Source organism: Toxotes jaculatrix, chromosome 14 (genome assembly GCF_017976425.1).
Source record: "Toxotes jaculatrix isolate fToxJac2 chromosome 14, fToxJac2.pri, whole genome shotgun sequence".
NCBI classification, from domain to species: domain Eukaryota; kingdom Metazoa; phylum Chordata; class Actinopteri; family Toxotidae; genus Toxotes; species Toxotes jaculatrix.
Genome location: NC_054407.1, coordinates 20,231,692 through 20,258,678, shown reverse-complemented (window position 1 = coordinate 20,258,678; position 26,987 = coordinate 20,231,692). Strand labels below are relative to the sequence as shown.

The 26,987-nt window shown below is 42.4% G+C and overlaps 1 protein-coding gene across 3 annotated transcripts in view; it reads right to left on the bottom strand.

Annotated features, from left to right (window-relative positions):
* Window positions 1–26,987, bottom strand: part of LOC121193182 (receptor-type tyrosine-protein phosphatase mu-like) — a 141,044-nt gene that overhangs the window by 8,097 nt on the left and 105,960 nt on the right. For 2 of the 3 annotated variants that reach the window (XM_041055377.1, XM_041055378.1), the window contains exons 18-28: window positions 26,661–26,741; window positions 25,949–25,975; window positions 22,750–22,943; window positions 18,213–18,300; window positions 17,165–17,241; window positions 13,157–13,193; window positions 6,331–6,428; window positions 3,853–3,969; window positions 2,827–2,981; window positions 2,445–2,580; window positions 265–414 (exon numbers count right to left, since the gene is read on the bottom strand). In XM_041055377.1, the coding sequence (XP_040911311.1) occupies window positions 265–414; window positions 2,445–2,580; window positions 2,827–2,981; window positions 3,853–3,969; window positions 6,331–6,428; window positions 13,157–13,193; window positions 17,165–17,241; window positions 18,213–18,300; window positions 22,750–22,943; window positions 25,949–25,975; window positions 26,661–26,741 (1,160 nt within the window). The remainder of the gene's footprint in view (window positions 1–264; window positions 415–2,444; window positions 2,581–2,826; window positions 2,982–3,852; window positions 3,970–6,330; window positions 6,429–13,156; window positions 13,194–17,164; window positions 17,242–18,212; window positions 18,301–22,749; window positions 22,944–25,948; window positions 25,976–26,660; window positions 26,742–26,987) is intronic. The other variant, XM_041055379.1, reaches the window with a different exon arrangement.

Below are 26,987 nucleotides of genomic sequence, written 5' to 3'. Positions count from 1 at the left end.
AGCTCTGACTCCCCTGATGGGACTGTGATGAAACTTGGGAGGATGATGCATCTCATATAACACTGATTGGTCCAAGGAGGGGTGCTACTATCACCGATTAAAGTGATATATTTGCTACTGATTGGCCCAGGGGGAGACCGTGCCATTCATCTAGAGACATGTTTACTTTTATTTTGAACTTATCCTGAACTTGAGATAATGTTTTATTAGGGATTCGCATACACTGTTTTTATCTAATGTCCTATTATATCAAAATCTCCTCACCCTGAACTCCTCCTTAATGGGGCTAGAGTTGGTCTGTGGGTCCAGGCGGTTCATGTCATAGTAGACGGAGCGCAGTTGGCTCGCTGGTATAGTGGTGTCGCCACAGAGACATGCTTCCAAAATGGCATCATGGATGAAGACATACTGCTCCTGCAAAAAACAGCATCCTCATTGCGGATCTATCAGACTTCTAAAACTCATAAAAATGGACAAAAGTGGTAGAAAACATATGATATATGTTTATTTTTACTAGTGGTAGCAACAGAAATACACGGGCCAATGTTCCTCTGCATTTTGCTAGAAGAATTCAGTGACCTTTCCATGACCTTACCATGATTATTCCTTACCCCAAGGCGGTTTCTATGACTAATATTTGTCATTGTCTTTGTTCAAAGGTTACATTACATATTTTTGCATTTTTTGGTACACAGATTTCATTTTCTTGTAAAACTCAAAATTCCATGACATTTTAAAAACCTTAAAAATATTTAGAGACCAAATGAAGGTATTTGAATTCTTTGACCTCTTCAGGTTTTTCATGACCCTATCAAACTCCAGTGACAGTGGGAAGTTTGAGATTTTATGATCATTATTGTCATGATCAAGACACAAACAAGGTTGACGTCTCAACACCAAGACAAACCCCCACCGTCCTTAACGTCATGCAGAGCGTAACAGGAAATCGCGACACATTTCCTCCTCCTCCCATCAGTCAGTCAAGCAGTCGAACGGGTGACACAGCTTGAGGCTTGATGTAAATCTCTTCTGAAGTGACATTTTCAGCTGACACTCCCCTGTCACTTTGGACCAAAATCCGCACACATGCACAGGGGTCACTGATTTACAGATTTACAGAGAAACATGTGTTGCTATTTGTTAAGCCTAGTGCAGAAAGTGAACTGCTGACCCATGGGTTCGACCAGAGAGGGCTGGATCAGCAAGTCAGTGGCGATGGGCGCTCAAATCAGAAACCACAGATTGATAGATCTTATCTGAGCTCATAAACTATAAGCAACAACAAGGCTTTTCATTTCCGTGGACAGATTAAACCACGTTGGAGAGTTAGTGTCTGGCTGCAGGCTGAGGAGCTGTGCCAATGAGCCTGAACACCTGCTAGGGAAAACACACACATACACACACTTTGAAGGTCACTGAACTTGAGGAGAGTGACTCAGGGTGAACAACATTTGGTCTCCAGTTACTCAAATCTCAATTCCGACGTCAACGATGAAACATTTGCCCATTAAGTCCAATGACGCTTGTGATTTAAAGGGAATTACGGTGAAATGATGCATTCAACGAGACTATGGACACCTCCAGATGGCCGGTGTTCAGAAAAGCGCAAAGTCCTTCGGTAGTCCACACTGGCATAAAGCTGGAGGATGAGCCAGGGATGTTTTCAGCCATCAATATGAGCTAAATGCTGTCAGTTACAAGCCTCTAAACCCTTTTATTATAGCGTGTATTGCCAAGTATGTGTGCTTAGCATCCTGGGAAATAGTTGGGGTGTGCATCCCAATAAATGTCTTTTGTAAGAAGTGATCATTAAAAATGTAAAAGGTGGCATGAATGACGACTACATCATGTACAATAAAATCCACAAATACATCTGCTGTAAAAACAAACAGCATTGACATGATATTTCAAGCATGCTAAAGGAGAAGAGCACTTGTCTTCTAGTCATCAGATAGAGGTTAATTAATATTGCTATTGTTTGGCTAAATAATGAAATATATTCCCACTTTCTGACATATGCAAGACTTGAACTGGCACTTTAAAGTGACTGGCAGCAAAAAAAACAACAAAAAAAAAACATTTGCTGCATTTTAAAAGATACTGGGCATCATCAGTCACTGGCAAACAGGTTAAAAACTTTAACTCCTGGATCACCTACGCTGCAGAATTAATGGAAAACAAATGACAGGCAATGACTCATTTTCCCCGAAAATAATACGTTTTTGGTAAAAGTGCTTCTTCCTTTACTATTAATTCTACGCATTTGTTTTGGAGCACCAGAGAAGTGGGGCTTATGCTAAGAATCACTTGCAGATACTAGTTAATCCACCTTTGATGGCAACAGCCTGTCAGGCTGCATCCCCACTCTTCCATATTTTACTTAGGAGTCTCTGTGGACAGGCCCAGGCTCTGCTAAGGCCAGTGTGGGACCAGATTTGCCGTACCTCAGTCTGGACCATGTTGACCCTCCGTGAGCGCAGCTCCCTCACACAGTTGTAAATGTCTACCACACCCTCCCGCTCCGCCATGTCCAGCATGATGTCGATGACGATGAAGCAGCCTGTCCGGCCGGCTCCAGCGCTGAAGACAAAAAAAAAAACACAAATTAGAGGCTTTAGTGTAAGACACAAAATGTGGGTCATTCGAAGTACAGCATAATTAAAATATGTTTTAAGCAGAGCACTATTGGTTTTCAACCTACAGACTAAATAAAATACTACAAAATACCATTAACTACTTGTTAGGACAGTGAACTGCTATGCACAACTGCACACTAACTGGTTAGACATATTTAAAACAGAATGGTCAGTTCCAGCTCACACCAACCTGCAGTGGACCACCATGGGCCCAGCATTGGTCAGGGTCTTGGACTTGACTCTCCGAATAAACCCCAGCAGGCCTGTGGCATGATAGGGCACGCCGTGGTCCGGCCAGCCTGTGAAGTGAAACTGACGAATCTCCCGGATCTCATGAGCTCCTCTCTGAGGAACAGAGTCATCATGTTACACAGACAAGTGTATAACATATTTAACATATAAACAGCATTTCCTGCAGTTGTAGGAAGTTGGAATTTAAGTGTATTCTATGGGCGGACTCACTGCCTGTTGCTTTGGGTAATAACAAGTCGCAGTATAACACATAAAATGTCATCACAACCTAAATTACTGACTTTGTTCTTTAACATTAATTAACCAATATTTAAAGTTAAACGCCGGGAACCTAATGGCTAGAGAGGGTTCCACTGGGAAAACTCTCAGTAGATAAAGTGAACTATGTGCTATCCTTCCTTGGCAGCAGTGTTGGGGCTAATGTGCTACTGAGAAATGCATTAGATTACTCTCATTACACTGTTTTGTTTATATCGTCTTAGAATTTCTTACCTTTCCTATTATTATATTTCATTCAATTCTGGGAGCCTACGTTTTTGTTTGTAGAAAATTGGAACAATCCCAGTGAAAACTGGTACAATCCATGTGGTGCTTCTAGCCCATTCATCTGGTCTGTGGGGGTGGGGACGGCATGTATTGCAATACAAATATCAATACTATTTCAAAACACACCATACTTGGCACCATAAGCCATATTATTATGACACTGATGAGTTGTCTTTTAATAAAGTGGAAAAGAAACTTTAAAGATACACAACAACGGAGCACTTAGCAACTTTGCTCAAGGTGCTTACAAGCTAAGCACATAACCCATAACTTCTCCAGAGGAGCTTTCTGAATAGCCAAAAGTCAAGGTCTGGTACTGAGCACGTCCTTGCTAAACGGATGTGAGAGCGCAGCAGGCTGATTGTGAAAAAGGATGCATGCTGTTTAAAATCTCTTAGTTGAAATGTTTAAAATGTACCTTCTCTACAGCAAATGTCCTGATGACGTACTCCGACAACAGCTCAGTCTCTATCAGCGTCACCTTGATGTCTCTGTAGATCTCAGTGTCATCAGGCCAGTATTTACAGCACTTCACCTGAGAGTGAGGAAAAAAAGCAAGTGTCTTGTAACCACATAAACACATACTATATGCTAACTGCAATGCATTTACATTTACAATACTTTCCTGTGTTGCACGCACTCGTACAAATGATTTGAATGTCTGCAAGCTGCCAGGCCATCATTTTTTCCAATAAAGATAATTGTCACTTAATGTTACCTCCCATTTGCCACCTGATATTTCAGTTTCTGAAGCACTTCTTTCAAGTCAAAATGAGATTCGCTTCGTATTAGTTTCGGCCTCCGGTCAAGGATCTGCTGTAAATGGGAATCTTATGTATCGATGGAGCACATTATTGCTTTTTCATTCTCACATCGATAATGTGAAAATGAGTGTAAAGGTAGACTGTAAAGAAACCTGGAACAAAGCAGAACAGGCACAGAGGGGGCGTAAGATTTCTCCACCTTAAGATTTTGACTACCAGTGCAAAGAAATAGGACAAAACATTAAAAAAATAGTGTACTACAATTGGATGAGGGAGATATAATGACAATCCAATAATGATATGAAATAATAAACCCTCAGCTGTTTAAAACAGATTTCCCAACAGAAATCTGAAACACCCCACTGAAAATATTACTTATATTAGGTATCATAATAGTGCAAAATTACCCCACTCCCCGCTTTTTCCCCCCCGTTCAATTAAACTGTTGATACTGAGGGAGCAAGGCTGGTAATAGAGACTGAGATCATGGAGGTATATCAGAGAATGATAATTTTTGATGAGGGATAAATGCGACATCAGCCACAACTAGATTCAATTTTCATTTCTGGAGTCTACGCGCTGATTAGGAATGAAATGAGATTTTGGTTTGTGGACTGACACAGACAGAGGGGGACTTTCAGGTCCCTCTCTCTGACACCCCTGATGACTAATCCCCGATGACAATCACAAATCCACCGTCCGCTTCCAGCCGGATTGAATTAGGCAGAAGCCATTACCTTATTAGATCACTCTGAATAAGGCGCCTGGTTTGGGGGGGAATTAGCCTTTGGGCTAAATTATGCCAGCATATACACAGATGTTCTTTTGCGCGGGCACACTCATGAATATGTGACTGTGTGCAAACAGCTCTTGAACTCACTTGCTTCTATGGATAAAGTGTATGGAAAAGAAGCGCACGTCGCGTCACCTCATCACACACATCAGCACACTACCTTCCAAACCAAATCTCTCATACATCAAAGCGTGCAGAGCACCGCCCCGTGTGTGAAACCAGCAGGACAGAGTCTGTGAGCGCGTGTCTGTGTGTGTGCCAAGATTTCCCAGAGTTCATCAGCAACTGTGCCGAGCAGATGGCCCACTGTGACATGGCGGAGTGATTTTATGGGGCCCTCTGTGGAGCCACCACCACTGTGACCAACTGTGCCTACCGCACCGCCATTGGACAAGGATCATATAACAGACGGTTTGGGGGCCAGGGCCCGCCGAGGACGGCACTGCAGCTAAGCAGGTGTGGAGAAGGTGTGGGGCGGGATGGGCTGGGCTCAGCTACTGTAGAGGAACGGACTAATGAGGTACCTAGAGATGGGCCCATGAATCATTATCAGCTCTGCTACATTTAAGCCCCACCAAAAATGCACATCAGCGAAATCAAGGTGTGCTTGTGTTTAAGGGCCTTTCAGTGTGAATGTGTTTAAAATTCTTAGAGAAAATCCCCTGGCAGTCAAAGCATTACACTGTACGTTAAGACCTTCATTTTCTCTTGATTATAACCTAACCAGGAGGAACTACAGTGCGAGTTAAGTGGAACAAATTAGGACTGAAGTAGGGCTGGGGGATTTTTTTTTTCTCACCCAGAGTTAGGCCACATGCTGCAGCGAGCAAAAAAAAAAAAAGAAGAAGAAAAAAGTCACGGCTCTACCATTAGTTTGAACATTATGAACCGTCCACACCACTCAATAACAGTCCCCTTTTGTCCAATGAGGACAACATTAAGAGTCGTTTCTGCTCGGAGGAGCCTGGTAGGAGCTGGTGGCTACAGCAGAGTATAATCTCCTGTTATAGAGCCACTCAGATGAAACAGTAGTCAGTCGCCTGGATGCCTCTCTGGTAATGAAGGCCATCAATCAGTTTCTTCTCACTTCTCACTGATCAGATAGATGGAAAAAGAGCTGGCGGCACGCGAGACCCATGCCTCACTAAGCCAGCACGCACGCACGCACACACACACACACACACACACAGAAACATCTGGGCACTGATGTTCAAAGACACACACACCATAAAAAGACGGCCGAGTTTGCCTTGAGATACAATCAGACTGTCAGTCAACTGGGGGCAGGGCAATCTTATCGGCGATCTGCTGTTATAGCGAACATGCATTTAATACCCACCCTGCCCACTTCCACCAGGTTGGTCACCATGACGATAGCTGCCGTGTTCTCCTGCCAGACCATCCTCCAGAAGTCAAAGACCGTCTCCTGCATGGGGCCTTTGAGAGACAGGGAGAGAAAATGGATTTTTACTAATAAAATTAATAAAAATATTTACAGAAGAGAGCATTTCCAAACTTCTCTTGATGAAACTGTTCATCAGGCAGAACTGTCAGGAGAATATATAACTGCTTGCCATAAAGCCAGACATGTCTTCCTTTTCCATATAACACCTACCCGTCTCCTGAGGGTGGACCACATAAATTAAAACCAAAGGACCTTTTTTGGTCATTAGACCCTTGTAATGACTTTGGACATAAAGTTTTAAGGATTCATTACATTATTGGACTATTGGACAACTCTGAAGGCAGGGAGACAAAATATTTAAGGGTTTAGTTGTATACTCCACCATGCACTGCACTGTACCTGGAACATTTCTGATCATATCTCTCACTATATTTATCTATGATGTTTTATAAGCAACTCTGTCTGATTCAGTGCGCATTTTCCTTAATCTGCTTTACACTGTCAATGTACACACCGTGGAAACATGTTTTCATAATGTCATGCCAATAAAGCTTCTTCCCCTGTTTTCAGAGGCAGACTGACAGTCAGATCGACTCACACACAATATAAACACAGGGGATTTGGGGGTATCGCTGTCCTACAGCAACAATGCAGTTTATAGAGCATTTCCCCTCCATTTTCACTCCTCGGATCGAGCACTGAAAAACGTGTCAAGTCATTTTTATTTATAGTGCTATAGTGCACTTTCTACAGTCTAGTCTAGTCTACAGCAGAAAGCTTAAATGCAGATGAAAACAAGAGTCGAATTAATCACAAATTTGAAGATGAGGCTAAAGCGCGCGTGTGTGTGTGCGCGCGTGTGTGTGTGGCAAAGCTCAAAGTAATTACCACTACACCTCATCTGTTCAACACCAACCTTTTCACCGAACCAGACCCAAACATGTCTGGTGAACATCGAAATAAATGAGCGGAGAGCCATTTAATGCCTCCAATATTTAAAACTTCACCGAGCGATAATTGCGGATTGATAGGAATTTAATTATTATTCTGGTTAATTAACATCATTAATATTAGTTTTAATCAAGCACCAAGTCGAAATAAAATTACTTCTGATAAATTAATTAGTAAATGCAAATCTCGGCAGTTGTGCTTTCTCCTGCGTTGGCCCAGATTACCTGGAGACATGACAAATTATGCAGACATGCAGAGACACAGGCTAAGACACAACATGGCACAGACTATTGGTGTTTTTTCTTCCTTGTCATTTATGTATGAAATAAATCAAATAACCTTTAGGCCCCGAGACCTGTTTAAAAACATGTCATGTCAAAATAGTCACTTTTACTGATTACGCTGTGTCTGCATGGCAACAACTGCTCTTTACATCTTTTAGACACGTGTCACTTTCTGTATTTGCAGTAGATTTTTTTTTCCAATAGTGGACAGTTGTGAGGTGGCAGGAAACAAAGGGAGAAAGAAAGTGGGAAAGACATGCAACAAACTTCTCCAGCTAATATTGAACCAGGCATGTGGGGATCAATATTTGTTATGCTCCTTCACCACAAAACCTCCATTGTAAATAAAACTTGCTGTGAATATTAGTGAATCCTTACTACCTGTGCAGGGCACAGTGCTACACAATGCTTTCATTCATTCAAACACTGACTGCGGCAGCAGCCATACAGGCCAATGATATGGCCATCAGGAACAATATGGGGTTCATTGTCTTGCTCAAGAACAATTTGGGATGATTTGCTTTGAAGGCTTTGTTTAGAAAAGAATACCATAACAAAAGATATCAAATTTAAAAGAAGCATATTTTGAGAGCTATGTCCAATCTGAGTAATTTTAATTCTGTATAAACACATTAAGTTAAGTTAATTTTCAAAATATATTATATTGGTTTGAGAAATTAAGCACTAAAGCAGATATTGTATTAGATGACTGGCATCAGCTGTTTGACACATGATCACTGGCTCATTCAGCTGCATGGCTGGTAACATCCAATCACAGTCATGCAGGTGTACAGCACAGACACTATAACCTGACACTGATCACTGTAACAGTATGCTCATGGCAGGATGGTTTGCTGCTGGAGGAAACACATTTTGTCTTTCTCTTATTTAACAAAAAAACACATAGTATAACCGTAACATCCACAGCTGGTGACCTTTAGTGACCTTTGTTGTTTGTCCTCCTCCTCTTCTCTATTTCCCTTTATTTTCTGTTCTACTATCACTATCAAATGGATAAAGGGTTTTATTGAATTTAAAATGAATGTATTTGTTTAATAACTTATAGGAGAAACATACACCAGTTGCATCCCTTGCTGTTATTGTACTGTTTGTGCTCCTTATTGGCTTCTGTCTTCTGCAACAACCTAATTTCCTTCAGGGCACCAGCAAAGTGTCACGAACATTTTATTCACTTGATTGATCAAGCCATGTTTGACCTGCTTTGTGTGGTGCATAAACAGTTCTTGACTGTACATTGACTCTAATTGTACTCAGCTACAGCCTCATGTGACATAGTTTAAATCCCTTCTATTTTTCACAAACTCTGTAATGAAATCTAAGAGACTTTTGGCTGAATTTAAGATTCAAAATGAACCATCATTTCTACCATCGTATTTCTGCTGGCAGCCTGTTCGTGCATCTCTCTTTAGAAAACAAGAACAGTTTGCAAAGAATAATAGTTCCATTTAAAAAAAAAAAAGAAAAAGAAATGAACTTCTGCTGACTTCTTTCCATCCCAATTGGATATCTAGAAATTTGGAACAAAGCTCCTCAATATCTTCCATTTGTATTCCCTCACTTCCTCTGCTTTGCATGTGGCTCGTCTTGATTTTAACTGTAGGACCTCAATCTCCAATTCCAGTCACTTCCATTCTCTCCAATAACTACCCAACCTGATTGAACCACCCACTCATCTACCTCCTACACTTGTCCCTGGGGGAGGATACACACTGCTGAGAAGTTTGGGAAAGGGAGACTGAGAAGCAGGACAGCTGGTGTGTAGGACTTCAGTAACACAATAACACTTGGCATTATATGGTAAATCATCCAATGGGAGACTCCTGCCAAGCTTCAGCCAGCCAATTTATGTTTCCATATGCATGCAGAGATGGAGGATAGGTGAGGAGGAGGTGCTGGGCAGCAATGAACTGGATGACACTCAAAAGGAAGTGAGCATGGCTCTTGATGAATAGGTGTCTGAGAACAAAGGGATCTGAAATACAAACAATTTGATCACTTTCATGTTGAAGTGGTGGAGAGCCTCTAGAGCTCAGATGAACTTTTGGTGGCAGAAATAAGTTGGACACTTCTCAGGCTCATTGTTTTTTTGTTTTTTTTTATTCCACTTAAAAACAGTTCAATTTTAAATCAGTTTGGAATTAACTTTTACGCAGAATTCATGTCTCCATGGATCCAAAAGTTTTTGTGTCCCATGCTGTGAGATGACACTGATCGCTGAAGTGAATGAGTAATGAAATCATGCTGAAAAACAACAGCATTGGTTGTTTGTTTAAATTCTTGAAACGACCTTTCCTGACAAGTGACCTCTTGTGGTCATGTAAATAATGATTGTTGTCTGTCAGGAAGTACTATAATGTTGTGATAGTTCCACAAAACCTCTTATTGCGCACATAAGGACAAATGGCTGGGTGGACAAAGGGTGAGACTGAGACGTGAGAGATTGCGGTTCACATCCAGTCAACAATGATTTCTTTTAACTGTGATCATGATCTTTTCCTAATCTTATCCAAGTACTTTCAGCTTCACTGCCCCCCAAAAAATCAAAATAAACACCAATAAAATGTGTCAATATTTCTGTATTTTTTCTTTAGGGAAGTAAAACAGAAAATATCGAGTTCAAGATACTTAGAAAGAGAAGCCGAATCACAAATCCACACATACATATATAAAAACTGATTCAAACACTGTCACCAGTCATGGTTATAAAGTGCCTTGCAGAGTGACTGCTTGCAGAGGCAAAGACTTAAGCCACAGGTTACAGAGCTCACTTGAGGAGCTACAAGGTGAGAACAGTGCTCCTAGTACAGCGTGCGTGCAGCCTAGTTGGAGAAGTTTGGAGGAGGCACTTCACAGAGGAAGAACACCGGTAGGCGCTTCACTTCCAGCTGTCAAGAGAGCTAATGCTGCTGCAGCCGACGCTGTGTTTTGGGAGCAGGCCTGTTCCTCCTTAAGCAGCAAGGAGTGTGACAGCTGTAGAAATCCCCCAGCCAGGTATGCCGCAAAACTCCTGATGAACGTGCGTGCATACACACTCACAGACAAACAGGGGCTATGTTCCCCTCCTGCCCATTAATATTACATGCAGCAGACTTTGGCATAATGTGCACTCACTTATCATTGATTTGCTCCCTCTCTCTTTCTATCTGCCACCCCCTTACCCCCCGTCCCCCCGCTGGGGTTTGAGATGTTAACCTGTAAATAATAAAACTTTTGCGCTGCTGGTGACATTTGCTGCCTGTGAGGGAGCGGAGGGAAGAGCAGAGAGGACTGGAGGGGAAAGCTTGATGAAATTGAACCCTTTCCTGCATCATTAATATTTTCCACATCACCAGGAGGATGCATAGACTTATCAGAGCAGTTTGTAGCCCGGCTTCAGTGTAATTCACAGTCTCCACTAGGAAGAAGCTCATGTCTGATCGGTGTTCAAACAATCTGCAGGACATGAAAATGGACAGAGGCAAACCAGCTAACTGAGAGGGCTGCACCGCACGCACGCGCTCAGTCTGCTAAGTAGGTGAGCTGCTGTTGGCGTTGGTAAATTACTGAGAGTCAGTTGTTGTATTGCCACAGCAAAGAAGTCCTGGATGAGGGAATGACCTACATAATGACGAGCAGAGCTTGGGTGATGAGGCTTTTATGGAGTGACAGCTGTTCTACCTGCCACTGTCACCTTGACAGAGCAAAGGGACTCGTCAATAAAGCCCAAACTAATGAGTGTCATTGTAGTTTATGGCGTAAGAGAACAGGGACAACGTTATCCCACACGTCTGCCATATTAAGCACACCCTCAACCACCTCCACAACCAATTTATGACAAAGATTTTTTAGCTTATCCAGCACTATTGCGGGTCTCATCATTTTCTGAGCTACCGCTGGTCCCAGTGGACTTGAGTGGAAGTGTCACTTGCTGAAAAACTTTACTGGGGGAAGAGAACAGACTACTTCCTCATTTTCAGCAACTGTGCCAATGCCCAGGTGCTCTTTTCAGGTGCTACAGTATGCAGTTTGTCTGACTGAGAGAGACAGGTCTGTGTCTGGCTTTCCTATCATCTCTGGCTGCTCTTTGCCTCAGTGTCAGCAGACTGAGCCTTCCTTCCTGTCAGTCTGCTGGAGCTGATGATGAATTATAAAAGGGCCTGCTCTCCCAGAGAATACAGATGTTCCTTCCCCTTACACGCACACGCACACGCACACACACACACACACACACACACACACACACACACACACACACACACACACACACACACACACACACACACACTTTCACACAGTGAAAAGCCTTATCGTGCTTGCGATACAGTCAATGGAAAATGAGGACTTATTATGCAAGCTCAATGAGAAAGCGGGGCTAATTAACTTGAATGGAAACACGTTTGGCTTCTTGAGCTTTTCATCTCAAAGAGGGGCTTCTGTTTGCAATATTTTTTTGACTACCGATCTCGATGTGCATATTTTTTAAGTGGAATATAGAATGCTCTTAATGGCTATAGGACAGCTACAGAAGCCATAACAATCCAGCTGAAATACTTTCAGAGGTGAACGTGCCCGTTAAAGCGACTTGTTTTCACGAACTGCAGCCCCACAGGAGAGAGCCTGCACTTGACAGACGGCTCAGTTTTGAGTGTTTGACTCAGTGGTCAGTGCATACCAGGTGTTGTGTGTACAGGCAGGGAGACAAACTGAGCGGCCGCCACCTGATTGGTATGCCATCTCTTTCTGAAGTAAGAGCAAACAGAGGGTTGTTTTAATTGAGACACTGAGGAAGAGAGGCAATGCACTAATAAACAGGTAATTATGCAACTCCCAGCTCCGCCAAAGCAGATTGTGAATCCATTAAGGCCTCTTCGCAAAAACGCCTCTTCCTTTTTTTTCCCTCCACTGATTTTTTTTTTTTTTTTTTTTTCTAAAGTGGTACGCAAAATCCCCCATGCATGAAGCCCTGTTGTGGGGGAGTGAGGCTATCAACGCAAAATTCATAACAATTAACCATCAATCAGACTTAACCTCTGGGGTCACGGTAAGTGCTCCTCGCCCTGCGAATCTGCCGGCCAGATTAACACAGTGACAAAATGTGCCTGTACATGTCAGCTAATCCATTTATTTATTCAGCTTTCTCCCAGACTGCCTGATTAATCGCTCCCACACCACCGATGGAAGGAAAGAGGAAAGAGACGGAGAGAGAGAGAGAGAGAGAGAGAGAGAGAAAGCGTGCTGCTCTGCTTGCTCAGAGGTGCATAAGTGTGTGTCGGTGTGTGTGTGTATGTGTGTCTGCTGAGTGGCAACAGATTCCCCGAACACACACTTGACTGAGCATCAAAGAGTAGTTTGCAGGAGCGTATGTAAACAACGATGGGGATGTTCAGAGAGATATTCGTGAACACCTGCACACATCCCGCGCCCCCCCCCCCCCCCTCCCAAACAAACACACAGCCTTAAATTCTCACCGCCCACACATTCCAACCTCAGAGTGTCTCGCAATTTTTAGAAAGTTTTATTCTTACCTTGAGTCGCAATGTAATGATTTGGCCTGTGGTAGCCCTGAAAACAGAAAAAAAAAGTGGGAGAGTATGAGAGTCACTTCACTTTCCTCCTACTCGTGAAAGACCAGGTGTCGTGAGGTCACTTCTCTCAGAAAACACATACTGACTTTGATATTTCATGTTTTCTGACAATGAAAATTAACCCCCACATGTAAACAAGTTTATCTCTACAACACAAACTTACAAACAAAGCCCTTTATATAACTGAACAGAGCTGATTTAAACTATGCTGTTACAGATGACTCCCTTGCTCCCTGTTTCCACAGCAAAAATGAATTCTTAGAGCACTGCTGCTCCACCTTAGGAGGAAATGTTTGAGAAATTTGTGTACTGCTCAAGGAACACTGTGCATAGTCAGGCTGTCAGCTGCTTGCTTGCTACTGTACACCCATTCAGTTCTTTGTTTCAACATCTGACTGAGTGAAGAAAATGCATGCCTAAAAGCTCATGATGGATGCTGCTGGATACCAGATGCATAAACACTCTCCATCACACACTCTATATGCAGCACACCTCTGGAGTAAGCAGCCAAAGTGTTGATAATCCCCAAGATACAACTGATCTTCACAACAGGCCCCTAGTCTCACGGATTACTCTAATCCCTTCAAGTTTTTATTTGTCCAATTCCTTGTCTTCTCTCCGGAGATATGAGGCAGGAAACAAAACATTAGGACTTAAAGGCTCTTCCCCAGCCCTGCCTCCTCTTGATTGCCCCCCTCCCCACCACCCACCCACCCCTGCTGCTCTGCTTATCTCACTCATATTCAATTTAACTTGGACTGTGATTAACGCTCCTCCAATGAAGGGAGAAAGACACAAAGGATATTTTCCTCACACTCTCTCTCATCCACAGGGCTCCTTCAGCTATTCAGCTGTCCTCCATTTTTAATGACTTCTTTATCTCTGGACTGAGGAGGAGATTTGTTTGTGCTTTCATGTGTGTTCTGTCAAGTAAAGTGGAGGCCCAGTACGGCGTCGGATTAGAGAGGGAGAGACAGAAAGAAAGGAAGGAAGGGCCCTGACAGTGACTGTCAGGTGAGTAGAGCTTACTATAAATTGACGTGCAGCTTTTTATAAGCATGTTACATGAGGTGCATGAGAGTGTTTCTTCATCACACAGAGATAAATGCAGAAACTTCAATGTTGAAATTATTAATTGAACAGGCTTTGTTTTCAGGGATGTGTAAATTACTAAAGAGAAATTAAAAATGTGTTCTGCTCTTTGTATTTTGCTGCATTGCAACGATCATTTACATTAATTCTTTCCAGTAACAGTGGGATGTTGAATGTCTAAAATATGCAGTATGAGTGTGTTTTTGCTTGTGGGCATGAATTTGTATTTTCATTCTGAATATCATTAGACAGCCCGTTTTTGCAGATCGGGGGTGCCAACCCTATCACCTGGAAAACGCATTTATGTACAACTTATTTGCTTTGCCAGATACATTTAGAAGAAAATAAAAGAGTAAGTGCTGCCTTTATCATTTTCACTGCCATGTTTCTTTTCCAATCTAGAAAATATCCTAATGCTGCGCTACATAAAAGTCACAGAGAAAGGTAAGGCCAGATTACTAACAGGGGAAAGGGAGTAACTGCTCGGAGGCCCCAGACGTTCAGGGGCAGATTTGTGTGCCATTTGTTTTGTGGTAATTTCAATTCATTGCAACAAGCCTAACAAGCACAATATCAGCTGAAATTATGAGGGCCTTAATGTGGGTCCTGCTTCATTGGCTATTCTGTCTGTCTGTCTGTCTGTATCTTGAATAGTGCGACATCTATAACCAGTGAGGCTAAAACCCAGTGTTGAAGAGGGCTGTGTGCATATTCTTCAATAAAATTGTGTTTAACCAAATAACCATAAGCAATGGGTTGGCGGAGGCTCCATGTTGGATTAATGTAGCCAGAGAACGGATGGTTGGGTGTGCAAAGCGCAGGCTTCTGTCCTGCGTCCAATGTGTTGTTCGTTTTAGGCTATAAGAAAAGATCATGTTTTTGGTTAAATATTGAAAAAGTCAACACATTCCTTCTTATGCCTCCAGTCCGTGTGGACTTTTACAATGTTTAACCATCTGCTGATGCAAATTAGTTGTAAATGAACGCGAACATTTCTGAGACAGGGTTGGGGGGCACCTGAGTGACTTGATTTCTGTGCACGCTTGCAGTTTTATTACTTCAGCACATAGCACGCAACGCTGGCAAACCGTTTCCTGCCCCATGTGCGCACCAACAGATCTCTGCAGACAACAGGCCATTACACTATGTTTCCTTGCCTCCTAAATGCTTATGAAAATACACAATCAGCTGTGGAGAACAGAAGCATACCCGACTGGCTCTGCTTACTCGTACATGACTCGAAATAATCGGCAGTATAATAGAGCACAATAACAAACACTGTGGGAAAATGTTCTACACATGAGAGTTTATTGGGCAGGACAAGCTTTTAGATGGGTTAAAAAGCTTTCTGAAGAGCAAAAACATCATTACCCATCTGCCTGCATTTCTACTAAGTACTTTTCCAATGAAGCCGGCAGAGCAGTGGAAATCCTTTTCAATCAGGGCCCTCTTTAATATGCGTATATTCTTATCTTATAATGGGGCCCTCTCTATTGTGAGAGTCTTCTCTGCAGCATCCCTTTTCGCAGCATAATGGACCATAAACTGAATAGTAGGAAAGGTAAATAATTTAAGCCCCCTGCATTTGCTGTGGCACACCTTGCATTATGAATTTATGTTTGAAGGCGTAACAAGAGATTACAAATTACCACATTAGAGGGGCGGGGGAAGAGAAGATGGGAGACGGAGAGAAAGAGAGAGAGAGAGAGAGCTCTCTCCTGTGCAGAAAACCACTTAGGGAGTCAGGTACATCACCAGCCCATTACACATGGAGTGGAAGCATCTGCTCAAAGAGGCCAATGAGCTGCTGTGATTGGTCACATCCTGCTACTAACACTGCTATTAACAGCAAATCAGGTCAGATCAGGAGGCTCTGTATTGTCTGAGCTAAGTGAGTTAGATCTGTTTTCAACGGCAGGCATGTCTCACGCCACTTTTTAATGACTTTTACTTACTGTAAAGGTATGCTTAGTCACTTAAGGGCATGTAAAAGCTGTGCTGCAAGTACTCTCTTGTGGTAAGAAGTATAACTAAACCTCTGTACAGTCGATAACTGCTGCATCTAGTTTGATTCACTATTCTACTGAAGAGGTTTTCCAGTAGAGCAGGAGGCAGCTGCCTGTTGTAGATGTGAAGCAGGGTGACGTTGACACAGCTCTGCAATCTTTCCAGACTGAAAAGTGACGACATGGGTTCTTTCTTCAAAATGCTTAAAATGACCCGTTCACATTTTTTCTAACCAGAAGCCTTTTGTTTTAGGTGTGAGGAGTTGTTGAATCTTACTTAATTAATGATGCAATAAAGCAACAGAACAGTTATATCAGCCATACTAATGCTTTTGACTTGATCTAGTTCTTTATTTGCTTTGTTTCTAGCTGTGATGTTCAAGGCAACATATTGTGCTCTCTTTGCGTGCCTTGTACTCCTGTTTCAGTTTTATCCATCGTTATAACTTCACTAATTAATCATCCATGAAACTTCTCCCCTTTTACTTCTCATTTTTGGTTCTCAAAATGTGCTCATGCTGCTTTTTTCAAAGCAAAATCCAAAACTATAACCTCAGTTTCCCCTGTGTGCTGGTTTGCCTTTTCTCTCACACAGCCCTGTCAGCCTCTGATCTTTATTCCTCTTAATATATCCAATGAACAGAGTGATACAGCAGCCTTCTAAAGTTAAATATAAAGGCAATGTGTATGAGAGTGTTTCTGTGTGTGTGTGTGTGTGTGTGATGGGCAGGCAGCAGGGGATGCTTTGCCCCTAAGGCTCCCTGTGACGGCGGCACCAGCGCCCTCTCTCTCCCCGAGAGGAAGCGCAGTGACCTTTGCATCGGTGGCGCTGGCTGGTGTGTGTACTTACATCAACGTAATTTGCATTAATGTAATCGGAGCTCTGTTCCCCCTCCAGGGCCTGCAGCCTGACACGGGAGTGATCATCTGGAAGGGAGGCAGAGAGGAAGAAACCAGCACTGAATTAATCATATTAACGAGGGCATCAGCAGAAGAAAAGCGGGAGAGGGACAGAGAGACAGACAGTAAAACACAGGAACAAAGAAAGAAAGTGGTGATGGACGACTGGAAGAATGACCAGACTGGCATTACAATGTGTCACAACTGAGAGCTGAGCTGTAGCAATGCAACATGGCTGATGAACGGCCGCTGTCATGTGACTGAGCGTGCATGACAAACACAGTGATGCTGCTGTCAGTTTGATGATTTGGACCAAAAAGTTGTAATTAAAATCGTATTTTTGGAAGTTATTGACCTTAAAAGCTTGCTAAATGGAAGCCAGTATAAACTTTCAATTAACGGTTAGTAATGTGATCATAATGCAAACGCATTATAATAAACCACAAAACACTTACTTTGAATAAGGACATAAACTGATGGTCAGACAAATTTGTGAATTAAGAGCCATGCAGACCTAACTGCTCGAGCCCATACCCATATTCAGATCCGGTTTAACATATCTCTCTGTATACAGGCCCTACCTTCAAAGTCAATAAGTAATGAGAGAATCACGAAAAAAGTTGACCTTCAAAGTTGAAGGAGGCTTGAAATAAATTTTTCGATCAGCATTAACTGGCAAATTTGCACCACAGCTCAGCTCCAGTTTGGATAAGCAATTCATTGTGAAATCAAATTTTACATTTTTGTAAACACTGCTGAGGCTACACGTTATGTGCCATATGCTGCGCGGCTTATTTCTCATAACTGAAAAGACACTGCAGGAGGATGAATATAAAAGTAGATTGGAAAGGTCAAAGCTGCTCTCGTTGGCTGATAATAAAACTCTGTTTGAGCAGCTTATAGTTATCCAGAGTCACAAGACTGGCCAATAAATCAGCTAGTAGAATGGGAAAGCCACACAAAAATTCATGAGCGCTGAGGAGGTGCTTTGTACACACATGCAATAATATTCCCATATCGGTTCTTCATGCGGTTCTCATCCTTCTTGGCAGAGTCCCATGGCGCTGACTGTCCTTCAAAAAAGCTCTGAAAAGAGAGAAAACATAGAACAGAGAGCGGGAGATGAAATATGGTGTCATGTGTGAGCACTGTAAATGATAACCAGGCTAAAGAACACAGTCTTCCTCTTTCAGCTCTAAAAAAAAAAAAAAAAAGAGGAAGGGAACATTGCAACAGAAAGGAAGACACACAGAGATATATTCACATTATTAGACATGAAACACGGGGAGGATGGTGGATCCTGGGAAGCTGTGTCAAACAGCGAGTGCCATTAGGGCAGAGGCAGCGGGAGTCATGCTCAAACCTCTCCCCCTGTGCCGCTCCGCCGGGCGGAGCCACCACAGCGGCTGCCTGTCTGCCTCATCTGAAGGACTCAATCAGCTTGTCATGGGGAAAAAATAAAGCCAGCTCATCGTCTCCAGATCAAAACTGCTCCGCTCAGATTACCCTCATGAAATATTTATCATCTCTCGCTGGGGAGATTTCCATTCTGATGGCACACAAGGCACAATTAAGCCAAATTATGAAAATACATCTCCACTGCCAGTCCACCGCTGTTCAGCAGGGGCGGGCGGGGTTGGCTCCAAGCAGACTAGTCTGGACAAAAACATGTCATTGTTCTGGCTTTTTGATAGTCAGCTAATGCAGATTTGAAAAGTCAGCTAATACATTAAAATGCAGACCATTTGCAAATAAAGATCTGAGAGCATTTATCGAAGGTTGAACAAGATTGTTTGGAGAGTTCTTTTAGTGTGGCTGGCCAGTCTGAGAGAGCAGGACACAGGACGTCTTCAATCATCACTGTTCTAGGACTTGATGGTTTCATTCATCTCAGAGCTATGGCAGGCAGCAGGCCATTTGTCTGGCAAATAAAGGCCTTTCAGACACCACACAAGGACATATTCCTGTATTAAGTCCTAAGGATTAGTGATTGCACTGAGAAACAGCTTTAATATGTTAAAAATATGTCCCATCCCATTCCAGTGAAGATGGAAGCATGTCTCAGAGATAGATTATAGAAGCCTCTGCTCCTGTGGCAGTACGTCTTGAGTAAATGCACAGGCCAATGTCGTTCTTTCTGTCACTCTGAAGGATACAGGTCTGATATTAAGCATCCGAAGACAAATCATCCTCAAGCTGAAAGGCGTTACCTGGCAACTTTATAATAGTTCTCTCAAAAACCCTGTGACCCTGCCTGTCTCAGATGCTATAGTCTCATTCCTCCAGCTGTTTGAATCCTATATTCCAAAAAAAAAAAAAAAAATTATGGTGATGAAATAGTTTGTGTCCAAAGAGACATAAATGATATGAAGGCTTTGAATTTAAAGGCTGTACACCCACACTGGGAATAATTGGCCACCTGAAATTCACCAGACAGTGACAGAAAAACAACGCATGGCTCCACATGTAAAAACTATTTTTCTAGCAAAGGTCTGTGATGCATTTTACTTCAGTGCATCTGCAGGTAGTTTTTCACCATCCTCAAATTATTCCCATTGGCAGGGATCCAACTTGGTATGTTTTTAATTACAGGCTACCTGCTGTGCTCCAGTCCCAGCACAGATTCTCTGCATTGCTGTTTTCTTTGTCTGTGACCACTCATTGTAAGTGTGAAACACATTTATTTCTCCGCATACAATCGCTATGGGAAAACCTACAGAAGGTGACAACAGAGCACTTGACATACACACCATGGAAAAAGCAAAAATAAATAAATAAATCAATAAATAAAACACAAAGGATGGTAACACAAAGAAGCAGCATTCTTTGGTGAATTGCTTCTAAATTAATTAATCATTTACTGTGTGAGAAAAGGAGACTCATTCAAACTGACTAGTGTTCATTTGTGGTTGGAGCTTAAAGAGTTTCAGGATTCTCACAGTAGGCTGGATGCAACACATTCCCCCTCACATAAAACAAGCTGAAAACAAGTGAAATACAATGACAGCATAACATTTTTTGATGCACTTTGAGAGTTGTTTTCTGCTTCCTGTTTGCTCAGTCAGACTGTGTGTCAACGTGCAAAAGAATTTAGACATGCAAAATACTTTTAGTTTACCTCAAATGTGGCTTTATAAAGCTTTCGCAAAGTATACACCATGAGTTTTCAAAATGTGAATTTTCTTTTCCAATTACCAATCATATAATCTATTTGGTAGTCGAAACGGTAAATTATATAAAATAAATACTTGGCGATGTGTTAATGAAACACATGAAACATTTGTTGACCCACACCTGCAATCTGTAATTTACAACTTTAGCACAGTGTCAGAAACATCTGGTTTGAGTCATTATTATCTTCCAAATCCTTCAGTTCTTACATTATGTTATTTTTTAAATTAATCTGGTTGCACTGGTAGTATGTATGTTTTTGAAAAGCTTTGTAAAGCAACATCTGAATTAAGTCATGGAGCATTTATGGATCTCACAGGTTCTGATTAAGGGAAAACATTTCATAGTGACATTCTCAAGACCTGACATGACAAAAGCTAAAAAGAAAAATGTCACTGTTTAACACATTTCATCATCTGTTAACTGTCAAATAGTTTGGTAACTTTGCATAGCTTCTGTTGGTAAATGCCCTTTTCAGATTAGATCACATATGTGAGATGTTTTTAATCCCACAGGACCTTAAAAACAGCCAACAAGCACCATCAATCTGTCAGGTTCGTGATATCATCTACAAGTCTAAAGAAAACTCACAAATAACCAAAAGTATTGGCTTACCTCGTTTATCTGATCCAAAGTTAACGTACAGAATAACAAGAAGCATGGGTCAGAGAGAGATATAGTACAGTGTAAGTCAACAGGTTTAGAGGTGCACTAGGCTCCAATCTTATCATCAAAAATAAACGGTTAAAAAGGGCATTAACCTTAAGACAGATTGATGTAGAGAAGACAGCAGCGGAACACAACATACAAATGAATCGCTCTAGCCAAGAGAGAATGAGCTCCGTTACACACTTTAAGCATCCCACAGGTCTTCTTTTTTTTTTTTTTTTTTCCAACAGGCTGTGGACAGCCAAGTGACAGCAGGGTAAGGGGGGCGGGGGCCAATCGTTCGTTGTGGCGTTGCTTCCTCTTGATTGACTGTTATGCGTTTGCGCAACGCTGGCCACGTGAACCCAAAACACCTTTATCCATAATGGATTAGGCCCGGAGGGCAGCCCAAAGCGCTCCAGCCCTTCAATGATCTGATGCTGCAGGTAGCAATGGGAGACTGCATTATTTAATTCTGCAGTCATGAAGGGGAAGTGGGGAGTTAATTACTGATAAATCTGGCCCACACACGGCAGAGCTAAGCAGGGAGGGAGATGAAGAGCGGGAAAGGAAAGAAAGGTAGGAATGCGGGAGGTCTAGATAAGTAAGTTAAAGAAAAAGACATGAAGCAAGGAGGAGCAGAGCACATGAGAGGAAAACGATATCTGATGCAAGTTAAAAAAAAAAGAGAGGACGAGAATGAGGAAAGATGATAAAGAAAGACGGAAGATGTAAGTACAAAAAAGTGGTAATATTATCAATGAAAAGGGCCAGTCTGATGGGAGATAGAAAGACTGAAGTGATACAGATTAGACATTTAAAAAGAGGGATTTAAAAAAGTATAGCTTGAAGCCAGTGTCTTACAACCTGGCATCAGGGTGAGATGAGGCTGCCTGGTGTGGTGCTGAGGGACGGCAAGGAAGCTGGAGTGCCGCCAAGCCCTGCCAGCCTCCAGCACAAATGAGAGGAAATGAGAGTGATGCTCTTCTGGGGAAAAATCTTTTGTTTTGGTGTCAGCGACAGTCATGGTGTCAGATTACAGATGCTGCTGTGTGACAACAGTCTTAGGAGAGCTGCAGGCTGCCATCGCCCAATCGGACCCGATTTGGATAAAGGAGGGGACATGGGCTAAAGCGTAGCTAAGTGTTCCTCACACCTTTTTGGAGGGGGGGGATTTTTTTTTTTTTTTTTTTGCGTTTCACATTGGTCTATAGCTGAGTCTCCAAGGGGACCTGAGACAACAGCACTGACACAAACACACACACATATACACACACGCAAATATGCACAGTCGCTGCAAACAACACGGAACAGATGAACAACAAAACGAATCACACCGTAAACACACTGAGACGGGGTACATTAACAATTTATCGTAAAAAGTGCATCTGGGGAGAAACAAAACAGTTCTGCTGTGCAGTGCAAAACAGAAAGAGACAGACAGACAGATAGATAGATAGAGAGAGAGAGAGAGAGAGAGAGAGAGAGAGAGAGGAGAGAGAGAGAGAGAGAGAGAGAGAGAGAGAGAGAGAGAGAGAGAGAGAGAGAGAGAGAGAGAGAGACAGATACAGAGGAGGAAGCACGGAGGAGTCCTCATATTAGACTGATAAACATTTCCAATCAAGGATTTCCATGGAGATGTTATGAGTCTATCACCAGACTTTATTTGTGTTTGTAACCTTTATAGCGGGGCATGACAACTGGGTTGCGTCCTACCTCGTACTCCTCCTTGAAGCCGTAGCCCTCAGCACACTTCATCTGGGTGATGTGCTGGAGGAGGTCTGCCACGCGGATCGCCGGGTGCAGCTGACCCGTCTGGTATGGCACATCCACCGGCTCCCGCTTCCTGAGAGAGTGGGTGTGGGACTGCACCAGGCTGCTGGTGTCACTGCCCATGTTCTGGCTCTCATCTGTGGGACACAAACACAGGGACAGGCCAGGGCAGGTCAGGATGGAGACGTAGGAGCTAACCTCGCGTGGCTCATTAGTAGATTGTTATAAGACACATATGGGTGACATAGTGCTTGAAGCAGTAAATGTCAGAGGTATTTTATGAGTTTTTATAAATGAGTAATATAAAACTGAGATAAGTTCTCTAGGTGTTGTCAATCTCCTGCCAGTTCATATCCCACTTACAATTGTTCCCTTTGACAGATGGCACATTATCTCATTTACTGTTAAGCATTATGTCACCACCCTCCAGACTGACAAACAACTCTCAGCTAGTAATCTGTTTGTTATGGATGGTCATAACAACACAACATCATTGAGTAATAGGATGAGTCATGTGGTGGGAAGGTTCAGGTCCATCTGTCTCAGTGTGTGGCTGGAAAATATTTAATATCATAGGCCTACTGTACTGTACAACAGCCTATAGCCATTAAAATAGAAGGCTCTTTGAGTAAAGCACTTACACTATGAGCATTTAATATGGCTACTGTCAGAGTAAAATGCACCAGTGGCCCTCAACTGCGAGAGACAGTACAGAGAGATCGTAAAATACCACACGAAGATGCTGTAAAACAACAACTTTACTGTTTTTTTTTCACTGGCAGTACAGTATGCTGGTTTGGGCTGCAGCTCATACTGCGAGTCAGAGTCCATTCCAGCTCTTTCATACTGTAAGCCAGTCAGTGGCAGACATGAGGCACAGATGCTGTGGGGAGCCAGCGGACGATGGAGGGTGTCCAGAAACATGGAGGAGGAGGATGTGAGGGGGTGCGGTGGGCCACAGTGAGCATGTTGCAGCAGGCACCGTCAGAAGCATCACACAGACACAGCGTGGATTCAACCCCCGCCACGTCTTCCCCGAGTAAATGAAATAAAAATCAAACCTAAAAAGAAAGAAAAAAAAAACCAACCCAGGAGGGAAGCGGAGATGGGAGGAAAATGCATGGGGTGATGCTGCCATGGGGCACTGTACGTACTTTGACCATGCTAGGCTAATGGTGGCTTGGTGGCACGGTACGGAGGGTGGTGAAATGCTAACATGTCCACTGGTCATGCAATAAATGTCGTAATGTCCATGTCAGAAGCAGCCTCTCACTGTCGGCTTGCTTTCTGAGTAAACACCACCTCCTTCCCCCAACCCAGGGCCCACTTGGGAAAACTTACCATTAATGGGCACTTTTTAGATAGCAGATACATAAGAGGTTACGTATGTAAAGAGAAAGAGAGGAGAAGAGAGAGGAGAGAGGGGATAAGCAACAATACAGCATGAGAACCTGTTACAGTAGAGTGTTTTAGAGCTACGCTATAGGGCAAGATCACATGCCTGCTCAGTCCAGACTGCCTAGGTAGAAAGCCTAGTCAAGGGGGGATGTTGAGTGGATGGATGGGGCAATTTCAACAGTGCAAGACAAAAGTAAAAAGAACAAAACAAGGAAGTCATGGATTTCAAGGGAGAAAATAATGGTGAAATACTGGTCGTCTTTGGAACAAGCCGTAATTGTTTCAGATCTGTAACTTGCACATTCTAATGATGCCAATTATTTTTTGAGTATCCTGACATTTTGAATTTCTTTCTCTAATTGCTATAATTATATTTGCATGTGCTAGTGGTGACACCTGTATTTATACCATTTCTTTTTTTTTTTTGTTAAAAAGGAGCGTGTGATGAAATCAAAAACATTACCAATCCTCTATGATCTAATCAGTTTTGATCATTAACCTCAACTGATGAGACAATGCCATGACTGAACGTGTCACAACTGAAAGCATGTAACCTTTTCTGGCTGCCGTAATTTCATGTTAATTGTTTCATGCTTCATTAAATGTGGAACTAACATAAGCAGCTGTCACAGCAGCGATGATGAAAGACACTGCATCAAGTTACACTAAAAAAAAAAAAACATGCCCTAACTGTAAGTTGTGTACTTAAAAATGCAGTTATGGTGCTTGTGGTGAAGCTGGAGTAGAGTTGCTTAATGCTTCTTTCGTCTTGGCCTTGAGTATTAAATTATTACAGTTCTAGTGCCCCACTTAGTAGCTACATTATGTGCTCCGCTGGTAGAAGAGCATCTGATCATATAAGACGCTGCACTCTGGGCTGCTCTGCATTTTCAACAAAGGCCAGTAATAATTAACAGAAGAACAAAATGCTTCTTTATAATTCTATTTTATCACTGAACAAGATGAATAAACACTGGCAAAACCAAAACAAAAACAAGTAGGTCACTTGCAGTTAGCCAAAGGCAGGGGGAGCGACATTAAAAAGAATAATAGAAAAGGTTGTTGTTTTGGAGGGAGGGAGGGGAGTTAAATGCGTAGTGAGGAGAGAGGGGAGGGAGGGGAGGGCAGTACAGCTAATGCTAGAATTTACATGTTCAGACCGAACGCAACCCGTTTTTGAAATTTTTGTTGAGGGGGGCTGAGAGAGACGTTTTTTTTCTGTCTCCCTCTCACACTGATTTCTGTTTGCGTCTCAGTGCAGCTGCAATGGCTTCTGCCCACTGTAGCCTTGGTGCTGGGGCGAACTGCACCCCCCACCCCCCGTGCCCCCCTTAGACACTCCCCCACATCCAGTCCACATGTCTGTCCATGCATATGAGAGGTCAAACACGTATGTGACATCACACGCACGACACGCAATGCGGATGGGATGGAGTGAAGCCAGCCTCAGCCCAGGAGAGCCCCTCGTTTGACGGGGAGGGAGAGGAAGAGGAGAGGAAGAAGGAAGGGGGGGAGGAGGAGGAGGAAAGGGGGAGAAGCAGCAGGCAAGTATGAAGGTGAGGAAGCCATCTTTAGAAACAGAGCCAACCAAACCAAAAATGGAAGAAAAAAAAATCTGTGCTTTTTTGTCCTCACAGTTAAGTCTTCAAACAGCCATCTTATGAATGTAATGTACTGTAATTTTCTTTAACACTGAAGTAGGAATAAATAATCAGCAGCAATGGGAAAAGAAAATGTGTCTCACCTAAGATAGCAGTTGGCACAAAGGGATCTGCTCATACCCCCACAACAAGTGCAGAAGTTGGAGGAGGAAAGAGAGTTGCAGTAAATAAAAGAAGCCACGATAAAATCCACAAAGAACAACACTTGCAAAAGACTTTTGGCAAACTGCACAACATGAAACTTATCATATTTTCTGGAAAAAAAACCCCAAAAAAAGCTAATTATACAGAAAATTTAGTTGATTATAAATCTAGCTGCCCTTTACTCCATATAATCAATGAGCTGTGACCTTATTACATAAGACATACAATTATGGATATTATTTGGAGAAATTGAAGTCGTAATTGAAGAACTAAATTCCATCTTGGTAAAGTGATATAAAACAGTTTCTGATATAACCAGAGATGTTGCAGTGTGCAAACCCATCTAAAGTCAATTTATCTACCTTCTCATTTGTGAAATCATTGTCTAATTTTTAAAGCACATATAAACTCTATTAGGTAAATTCATACCACACATTACAGCCTTATTCTGAAATTTACATAAAAAAACTGAGAACATAAAACTAATTAATACTTCGTTTGAAAATATTGTCTCCTATTAATTTAACCTGCTTCTTGTGATGGTTTCGTAATGACTGAATTTCACACCTCCTGGTTTCACTCGACATCACTGCTCACATAGTAAACACTTCTTTGTTGACAAACAGGATGAGAAATACAGTGTATGTTTACCTGGGTAGTAGGAGTTGGTGGGGATGGAAGTGCTGAGAGTGTTGGCTTTAGGCAACGTAAAGGAAGAGGGTGATGATCCAGCTACAGATGGAACAAAGAACACAAGATTAGGCTTCAACAGTCTGGTATTGCTTAATAGTGGAGAAGATACTCTGAAGTAAGTAAGAATAGCAGTACCACTGTAGAAAAATAGCCCTTAAAGTTTCATGTCATCCACATTACAAGAAAACATGTTTTCTCGCTTACCCTGGGGTAAATGTTAGTTTTTAGTGCACAAACAAAATTTCATTCACCTTCACTGCGTGGTGGCAGCAGCCGAAATCTCAG